Consider the following 10,845-nt stretch of genomic DNA (forward strand, 5'->3'; position numbering starts at 1 on the left):
TTTTTAATGTTTTTTATTTATTTTTTTATGCAATTTATATCGCGCACATATTCAAGGCGCAGGGATTTATTTATGCCGTGTGAGATGGAATTTTTTTACACAATAGGGCCTACATCACGCATTCACATCGGCCAGCAGATCGCAGCCATCTCGGCGCATATCCTACTTTTCACGGCCTATTATTCCAAGTCACACGGGTATTTTGGTGGACATTTTTATCTATGCCTATACAATTTTGCCAGGAAAGACCCTTTTGTCAATCGTGGAATCTTTAACGTGCACATCCCAATGTAGTGTACACGAAGGGACCTCGGTTTTTCGTCTCATCCGAAAGACTAGCACTTGAACCCACCACCTAGGTTAGGAAAGGGGGGAGAAAATTGCTAACGCCCTGACCCAGGATCGAACTCGCAACCTCTCGCTTCCGAGCGCAAGTGCGTTACCACTCGGCCACCCAGTCCAAGATAGAACTCAGTCTTATTAAATGCGGCAAGGACGTTCACAAAACGACTCCTTCCACAGTGAAGACTTCTTCTTCTTCTACGTTCGTGTGTTGCAACTCCCACGCGCACTCGTCGTTTCGTGGGTTTTTAAGTATATGGTCAATGTCATCTGTCCACAGCTGGGGATGTGGCAGAAGTTCAACCAGGAGAGCGTGCAGGCCGAGAAGAGAGAGAAGAAGGGAGAGGAGGCAGGCAAGATCAAGATACCCGAGTGGCTCGAGCGATACGTCGAGTACAAGTTTAACCTCTATGACAGGACAGGTGAGAGAGAGAGAGAGAGAGAGAGAGAGAGAGAGGGAGAGAGAGAGGGAGGGGGGAGAGAGAGGGACGGGGGGGGGGGGGGGGGGGGGAGAGAGAGAGAGGGAGAGAAAAAATATATTGTCTTTATTAACAATGATTATGATGTTAGCAAATGCAATCAGCTCTCGCCCGTGAGGGAAAACTTTAAACGTAAGAAGTTACTCACTTACCATGAAGTAAATATCATAATGATTGTGTCGACAATCCTGTAAATAAAGAGACAGACAGACAGGCAGCCGGCAGGCAAACAGACCGACTGACTGACTGACTGACTATTAGGGTTTAACGTCCTCTTAGACCAACTGGTCTATATTGGGACAGGTATATTGGTAATACGTTGAAGATAATTATGGGGTGAAACTTTGATTCGAACAAGCCCGCTGTGGCTGTCTTCTTCAACACACCAGCATTGGGTTTGTCTCGTCAAAGTATCGAAATACGATCATGATAATCGGAGACGAGAGATGATGCATGCGTGTCTTCGTGTTTTCCAAGCCCTGAGACTTTCCCTGTGAACGTGGGATCTTTTTCGTGCGCATGTGTGCACACGGGGGTGTTCGGACACCGAAGAGAGTCTGCACAAAGTTGACTCCGAGAAATAAATCTCTCGCCGAACGTGGGTATCGAACCCACGCTGATAGCGACCAACTGGCTACAAAGCCAGCGCGCTACAAACTGAGCTACGTCCCCGCCCCCAAACAGACAGGCAGGCAGGCTGCACAATCTGACACCGAGGGTCATATCAGACTTTTACTTTCCAAGCCTACATCATGTTGTTTGTATATGGGTGCGTCTCAGAATCTCGTCCTCTGTTTGTGACATTATCACCAAAAGTAAAATCTTCCCAGAAAACGTTGATAATACTATTTACACACTTCTCAGGGTGTACCTTTTCAGTTTAAACAAGAAAAAATATAACATTGCCTTTAGTTTGCCATATATTGAGCATTATTTGGACCATGTGTGCAAAATCACCCGTGTAACATGGAAACAATAAAAGACAAAAAAACTGCATTTATAAGGCTGAAAACGACTTTTATTCAGTTATTATTGTTGAATCACAAGCCATTATAGAGTTCAATATGAAATGACTACATGCAAACAACAAAATAATGGTTTTTTTCAAAGTTCCATGCATTCGTCAAAATTTCAATACAAAAATGAAAATTAATTAATGATATCCTGATCAGAAAATGTTGATACATGGCATTCATTCAGTCTTATTGACATTTAACCTTCACAATAGCATATATACAAAGATTTGTTGCTCTAAGACAAAATGTTAGAAAGTTATCCCAAAAGAATGCAAAATGGTCACCGATGTAACATGGAAACATCACTTTTGTAACAAAGAAACGGTTATGCTTTTTCCCACAAACTTTACTAAATGAAGCTGATTTTGCAACCAGATTCTTCTTAGGTAAAATGCCAAACACTAAAACAGGAACAGAAAGAAAAAAAGCTGGACAAAATCAAGCAAACTTGGCCCCAAAAAAGAGAAACATTAATGAAAAGTTCATCACCCACGTAACTCGGAAACGAACAACCAGACATGTATTATAAGGTTTGACATGAAGAATGCAAATGTTCAAAAGTGGTTCATTCAATTGTTGAGACAATAAACCAAAGGCATTGGTTACATATAGAACAGTTGCCACTTGCAGTTAATTAATTTATTTTAAAAGAAATAATGCCCCCTGGCATTGAAGGTGGGGTCACGAATCATGGTTGCATCAGATGTAGGGACTAAGGAAATATCATCGATCCCTGGAAAGCAATAGTAGTTCCCCTCCGGTTTCCTTCGAAGGAACGTTACCACCAGTTCATCAGGTCGAATCTCTTGCACATGAAACATGCAAGTACCTGCGATTTCAACTAAAGATTGATGCAATATGTGTACTAGTTTCACTAACATGAATTTGTTTAATGTCTATCAAGATTTTGATGCATCCACATTCACTGGCTAAAAACAAAATAAAGTAATTATTTTGTTCAGACTTACCATTCCATTGAACATACAACTTTTACAATTAAAGAAAACATTGACACTTACCGTTCCTTTAAATGGATTTCGGAAATTTAATTTTGATCATAATTTTTTATATTTTTAATTTTCAGAGCTTGTTTTTAATCCAAATATAACATATTTATATGTTTTTGGAATCAGGAAATGATGTAAAATAAGATGAACGTAAATGTGGATCGTTTTATATATAAAAAAAAAATTATTACAATTTTCAGATTTTTAATGGCCAAAGTCATTAATTAATTTTTAAGCCACCAAGCTGAAATGCAATACCGAAGTACGGCCTTCGTCGAAGATTGCTTTACACAAATTTCAATCAATTTAATTGAAAAATGAGGGTGTGACAGTGCCGCCTCAACTTTTACAAAAAGCCGGATATGACGTCATCAAAAGTATTTGTCGAAAAAAAGAAAAAAACGTCCGGGGATATCATACCCAGGAACTCTCATGTCAAATTTCATAAAGATCGGTCAAGTAGTTTAGTCTGAATCGCTCTACACACACACACGCACAGACAAACAGACACACACACTCACATACACCACGACCCTCGTTTCGATTCCCCCTCTATGTTAAAACATTTAGTCAAGTTTTGACTACGTGAAATCGAAAGAAAAACTATTATTAACAAATGTGTAGCCTAATTTTTCACTTCATAGAATATCATAGCAGCAAAAACTCACCTTTTCTTAAGAACCTTGGGTGTTGATCACTGTCGTAACAAAATCACAGACTTCGGAAACATTCTCGAAATCTTTCTTCGCTGCTGGAAGCTGAACTATTTCTCTCTGTAACTGCGCATGCGTAGTCACCCGCACCTCTAAGTCACTACGCGCAAAATAGTTCTAATCTTTCTTCAAAACTCTGAACATTATTTGCAAAACCGTTCACCATCGTAACGGAATTTTGAAGAAGCATGTCATATTGCGCAACTTTCAACTTAGTTTGCAGATGCAATTTTGAGAAAATAATACTTAAATAACATTTAACTTAGCGATTTTCTATGCCCTTTCATGTCAAGATCGTGTTGAAAATGAATATGCAAATTCTAAAGTTCAAATTTAGGACTTGTTGCTGTTGCACGCGTGCGGAAACATATGTTACGACAGTGATGGCAAACTTTCAAGCGATTAATTTCGTTTAAAAAAACAATTCTGTGGACAAAATAACATTTCAACTGTCAAGTACACTTAAACCAAACACACATAACAAAAATAGCAGTCCTTGGACATTCTAAACGATTCTTGTAGTGAGGTACAAAACTAGTTGATGGTTCATGTCACAGATCAGACCTCCATTTTTCACGCATTTAATCATTTCTTTCGCAAAACAACCTTCATAATAATCATGCAAAATACTCAGTTTTGTTTGTACTATTTCTTTATTCATTTTACTTCTCAAAAATACCAATATCATGATTTAAAATTTAGTATGTTTCAATTGTGGGCTAATTTGATTATGGCACACACAAAAGGATCAGTTTCTGAGACGCACCCATATCCTCAAAGGGAAGTAACCACATACACAATCTCATCGTGTGTTAAATCAAAAATTGCCTCCCTTACTTGACAAAAGCAACCTTGACGAAAGCGACCCTCGACAGGCTTTGAGTCATGTTGACTGATGTTGACTGATGATGATGGTGACGACGGTGACGGCGATGATGATGGTGACGGTGATTATGATGATGAGGAGGAGGAGGAGGATGTAGACTGGTGTTTACTGATGATGATGATGATGATGATGATGATGATGATGATGATGATGATGATGATGATGATGATGATGATAATGATGTGTTTACAGGGGACGGGGTGATAGACGCTGAGGAGTTTGAGTACGTGTTATCAGATTTCGGCGTCTCTTCCAAAGATGCTCGAACGTGTTTTCTGCTGTTCTCCAACGTGAGTTCAACATGGCTACACTGCTAGCCATTAAAGGCACAACACATGGCTACACTGCTAGCCATTAAAGGCACAACACATGGCTACACTGCTAGCCATTAAAGGCACAACACATGGCTACACTGCTAGCCATTAAAGGCACAACACATGGCTACACTGCTAGCCATTAAAGGCACAACACATGGCCACACTGCTAGCCATTAAAGGCACAACACATGGCCTACACTGCTAGCCATTAAAGGCACAACACATGGCTACACTGCTAGCCATTAAAGGACACAACACATGGCTACACTGCTAGCCATTAAAGGCACAACACATGGCTACACTGCTAGCCATTAAAGGCACAACACATGGCTACACTGCTAGCCATTAAAGGCACAACACATGGCTACACTGCTAGCCATTAAAGACACAACACATGGCTACACTGCTAGCCATTAAAGGCACAACACATGGCTACACTGCTAGCCATTAAAGGCACAACACATGGCTACACTGCTAGCCATTAAAGGCACAACACATGGCTACACTGCTAGCCATTAAAGGCACAACACATGGCTACACTGCTAGCGATTAAAGGCACACGCCTTCACTTGAAAACAGTTTGCCACGCCATCTCAGATCTAGCCAGACGTTAACACAGGATAAGACTATCCCTCTAAATGGTCAAAAACAAAAAATCAACCCCCTGAGTTGAATTTTCGTTCATGATTTACTGTCTTAAAAAAAGCCACTAGTTACTTGAACGAAATTCATCACACACACAAAATCCCAACTGTACATTGAGACCACGTATGTTCATGATTGGTCTTTGACCAAGTGGAAGGATGGTCGTATCTCATGTAAACACCTGACCAGATCTGAAACGGTGAAAACAGTGAGAGAGAGAGAGAGAGAGAGAGAGAGAGAGAGAGAGAGAGAGAGAGAGAGAGAGAGAGAAACTGACCCATACAATGTATGTGATAATGTATGTGTTTACGCAAGATAGTCTGGCATTATGGGGTTAGTGCTAGGACTGGTTGGTCCAGTGTCAGAATAATGTGACTGGGTGAGACATGAAGCCTGTGCTGCGACTTCTGTCTTGTGTGTGGCGCACGTTATATGTCAAAGCAGCACCGCCCTGATATGGCCCTTCGTGGTCGGCTGGGCGTTAAGCAAACAAACAAACAAACAAACGCAAGATAGGACAAGAAGAGAGAAGAAGAAGAGTGTGAGCGTGTGTTCGTCTTCTTGTCTCTGTATCTTTCTACCTCTCCTTTCTTGCTATTGCTTTACCGGGATACTCTGCGTTGTGTTCGCCCAAAGCTGCAACATTTCTGTCGCCTATTTCATCTGTGCATGCTTGATATTAGTCGTGACCGTGTTTCAGAACAACGAGCACAAGGTGGACCTGGCGTGCTTCAAGACGTTGTCAGCAGAGTACTACCGCTCCAACGATCCCTCCGCCCTGGGCAACTTCATCACGGGGCGACTGGACTTTGAGGACGACATCAAGGACATCAAGGACATCAAGGACACCAAGAACATCAAATAACATGCCCAGTGGCTGCCAATGTCTGAATGAACTGAGGAGAACTGCATGGAAGTGTATTATACTGATCAGAACCGCCCTGGGCAACTTCACCACGGGACGGCTCGACTTTTTGGACGACACCCAGGATATCAAGGACATCAAGGACATCAAGGACATCAAGGACATCAAATACCATGGGCCTGGTGGTTGCCAATGTCTGAAAGAACTGAACAAAACTTTGCATTGAACAGAAGAAAAGTGTATAGAACTGAAGAAAAAAAGTGCCGTATTGAACTGAAAAGAGGAGTACTGAAGAGAAGTGTATAGAAAAGAGGAGTACTGAAGAGAAGTGTATAGAAAAGAGGAGTACTGAAGAGAAGTGCATTGAAGATAACATTAAAGAACACGAGCAACAGCTGCCCACAGGGTGTACAGTCGTATCCGACCGTAACGACCTCCCAAGAGACCAAATCGACGTGGTCCTTTCATATAGGTGGCCATTATGGCAAGATGAAGTATCTAAGAAAGAAGCTTGCCGGGGTTCCTTTGGGGTTGTCGTAATGCGCAGGTGATCGTTATCGAGAGGTGACCGTTATCAAGACGTGATCGTTATAAAGAGGTGGTAGTTTTCAAGAGGCGTTCGTTATCAATATGTGATCGTTATCAAGAGGTGATCGTTATCAAGAGGTGATCGTTATCAATAACAATAACAATAACAATAGCGGCACTTTATTGCCCATTAACATATTACATAAAAAGGAAGAAACAAAATTCAGCACACCCTGCCCGCATACATAAAACATAAAACATCGGTGTTCGTTATTAAGAGGTGTTCGTTATCAAGAGGTGTTCGTTATCAAATGGTGTTCGTTATCAAGAGGTGTTCGTTATCAAGAGGTGGTCGCCAGGGGAGGTTCGACTGTAACTTGATTTGGAATGGAAGTGACTGTGCCACATGATGAACGCTTGGCACTGGTCCTAAAGGCATACATTCCTTTGGGCTATAGTATTAGAAATGTGACACTTTTCATAATCATATAATCTTGAATTCCAAAGTTGCATGTCCATTGGTTTGGAAAAAAGGAAAATTGAGTATATGATGATATAGAACTGGAAAAGATGTTATTTATCTATCTATGTAAGTACTTATTTATATAATTTATTTATTGGATCGTGTATTTGTTATTCATTTATTTGCTGATGGTTTGTTTATTTATCTGTAGAGTTTGCTTTTATCTTGTATATCAGGGCCGGACCCAGGGGGGGGGGGGGGGTTCCAGGGGTTCCGGAACCCCACCTCTGGAAAAAGCATGTACCTTGCTTTGAGTTTTTTTTGTTGTTTTTTTTAAATAAATTTTGTGTGTGTCTCTAACAAATTTTATTCAATGTGAAATCCGATGAGAAAAAGGCCCAGAATGTGCCAGATTGCACATATTTTAACCGTTTTTCCAAAATTTTCCGGGGGAGCATGCCCCCGGACCCCCCTAGTTCGCGCGCCTGCTTTGCAGGCGCGGCTAGTGGCTTCGCCACTTTGCTGATTTGCCCCCCCAAAAAAGGAGGAACCCCCCCACCCTTACAACTCATTTGGTCCGGCCCTGTATATTTGTATAAGCAGTGCAAAAGAAATTGTCCCTTTTAAATAACAACTGATCCAGGATTGCATTAGCATCCGAGAGCTGTTGCGTGTTATAACAGCACAATTCTAGATCAGGGTGCAAGACCAAAGGTTCTAAGTCTGGCCTGTTGAAGGTTTCTCTGTTTTTCCTCCCTCATTAAAAAACAAGAAGTATAGGTTATTGCAATGTTTAATTATTGACAAAACATAATGTTACATTTACACTTTGTCTCGCTGTCTGCTTCAAAGACCAGTGGGACGACGTACTGTAACTGTAAGTGTAACTGTAAGTGTAACTGTAAGTGTAACTGTAAGTGTAACTGTAACTGTAGCCCCCGCGGGTTAGGGGGAGTTCCATATTGGTTGGGACGAGAAAGAATTTACCCGATGCTCCCCAGAATGTCGTAAGAGGCGACTAACGGATTCTGTTTCTCCTTTTACCCTTGTTAAGTGTTTTTTGTATAGAATATTTGTAAAGATTTTAGTCGAGCAGTATGTAAGAAATGTTAAGTCCTTTGTACTGGAAACTTGCATTCTCCCAGTAAGGTCATATATTGTACTACGTTGCAAGCCCCTGGAGCAAATTTTTGATTAGTGCTTTTGTGAACAAGAAACAATTGACAAGTGGCTCTATCCCATCTCCCCCCCTTCCCTCCGTCGCGATATAACCTTGAATGGTTGAAAACGACGTTAAACACCAAATTAATAAAGAAAGAAAGAACGTACTGTAAATGTAACGTTTGGTTTTGTCAATTATTACAAACCTACACTTCTTGGTGTTTTCATTGTGAATGTTGCAACGTCAGCAGTCTTTCTGTTTGTGGATTTTCTCCCGTTAGGTTTTGATCGTAGACGGGGAGCAATGGCTGACACATCTGACAACAGTCTTAATCAGTGACACCTCAGGAACGTCTATATAAGGCAGCTCATAAATGATGCATTCATTCTCTCAGCTACTGGTCACGGTCATAATACGCTAAGAGGTAGACATTATACGCTATTAGGTAGAAACTTAAGTTCTTTACGCTAACCAACCAATGGCCAAATATGATCACACCGGGAGGTGACCATATGCGAAAAACCTTTATAAATCTGTGTTGGATTACACGCTCAGAATATGCAGACATTTATAGATTCGCGACAAACAGAAACTCGAGGTTTTATTCCGGGATGTTCTCCCGGACAAGTTTTTTTTCACTTTTTAAAGGAGATTAAGATTTGTAACAAGATTTGAAGTAACAAATGTGAACCTTCTTGTTACAGTGATAGTCCTGTTTGTAAATAGTTTTAAGCATGGAGCTTGCCATGAGAACTGAGAAAAGACACAAACTTGCATCGGTATCGAATAGCAATATCAGCTGAAGAGACGATACAAAAAATAATAACCAAACAACCAACCAGCCAAACAACCAACCAGCCAAACAACCAACCAACCAACCAGCCAGACAACCAACCAACCAGCCAAACAACCAACCAGCCAAACAACCAACCAGCCAAACAACCAACCAAACAAACAACCAACCAGCCAAACAACCAACCAGCCAAACAACCACCCAAACAACCAACCACCCAAACAACCAACCAGCCAAACAACCAACCAACCAAACAACCAACCAGCCAACCAGCCAAACAACCAACCAGCCAAACAACCAACCAGCCAAACAACCAACCAGCCAAACAACCAACCAGCCAAACAACCAACCAACCAACCAGCCAAACAACCAACCAACCAGCCAACCAACCAACCAGCCAAACAACCAACCAGCCAAACAACCTACCAACCAACCAGCCAAACAACCAACCAACCAGCCAAACTACCAACCAACCAACCAACCAACCAGCCAAACTACCAACCAGCCAAACAACCAACCAACCAAACAAACAACCAACCAACCAACCAGCCAAACAACCAACCAGCCAAACAACCAACCAGCCAAACAACCAACCAAACTACCAACCAACCAGCCAAACAACCTACCAACCCCCGTCGCGATATAACCTTCGTGGTTGAAAACGACGTTAAACACCAAATAAAGAAAGACCTACCAACCAACCAAACAACCTACCAAACAACCAAACAACCTACCAAACAACCAAGATAAGAGCAGGTTGCATATTGAGACAGTATAAAGTGTGTTTTGTTTCTGACCACTTTCTTTCTTTCTTTATTTATTTGGTGTTAACGTCGTTTTCAACCGTTCAAGGTTATATCGCGACGGGGTTTGTGACCACGTGTGAGCAGTCCAAGTGATGTCTTCGTTATTTCAGTTGACAAATTGTGGATTCGCTGTGCACCTTGATAGGTATTAACAGTATGCTCATATTCTGAACTTGTCCAAATATTTTTTTAACTTTTTTTACGTCTGTTTGTTCCAGAAACTTGAAACTTGCCAAGAAGGTGTGATTTGTTGGTGCGGTTAATCGCTTGGATTATTTGGATTTTCGCTTTCTTTTCTTTACAGGTAAAGATGATAAGTGGATACAGACCTTTTTTTCTCTCACTAATTGTGACATCATTTTTGTTCCGCTAATCATATTTTTTCATCATTGAGTGTCGTGTGTTCAATGTAGGTGGGGTTAACAAGCACTTTGATATTGCATGAATATTCTAAAACACAAGGAACGTATTTTATGCTTCGTTTTGTGTCTTTTGTTCAGGTGTTTAAAACTGTTTACAAGTGTTTTGTGTGTACAAATTGTATATTCTAATTAAAAAATTCATTAAACAATTTTAAAAATATATAAATATAATTATCCCCCCCAAAATGGAAAAAACAGATAAGATATTAAAAAAAAAAGTCATTTTAACGAAAGCATTCACACTTTCTGTGAAAGGTTATCTGTGTAATGATTTCTCCGTACAGCTTCTAAGATTTGATGCTAAATAAAAGGAGCATGAAACGTGTTCCTTTGGTTATTTCAACAGTCTCTCTCTTTCTCTGTGTGTGTGTGTGTGTCGCTCTTATGATGTCTGTGATGAA

The 10,845-nt window shown here is 40.8% G+C and overlaps 1 protein-coding gene across 4 annotated transcripts in view; it reads left to right on the forward strand.

Moving 5' to 3' along the window:
- Nucleotides 1–8,669, forward strand: part of LOC138950317 (calexcitin-2-like) — a 46,209-nt gene extending 37,540 nt beyond the window's left edge. For all 4 annotated transcript variants that reach the window (XM_070322064.1, XM_070322065.1, XM_070322066.1 and 1 more), the window contains exons 5-7: nt 623–764; nt 4,636–4,733; nt 6,106–8,669. In XM_070322064.1, coding sequence (XP_070178165.1) covers nt 623–764; nt 4,636–4,733; nt 6,106–6,270 — 405 coding nt within the window. In that variant the 3' untranslated portion in view covers nt 6,271–8,669. The remainder of the gene's footprint in view (nt 1–622; nt 765–4,635; nt 4,734–6,105) is intronic.
- The last annotated feature ends 2,176 nt before the right edge of the window (nt 8,670–10,845 follow it).

This window comes from Littorina saxatilis, linkage group LG16 (genome assembly GCF_037325665.1).
Source record: "Littorina saxatilis isolate snail1 linkage group LG16, US_GU_Lsax_2.0, whole genome shotgun sequence".
In the NCBI taxonomy this organism is placed as follows: Eukaryota; Metazoa; Mollusca; class Gastropoda; order Littorinimorpha; family Littorinidae; genus Littorina; species Littorina saxatilis.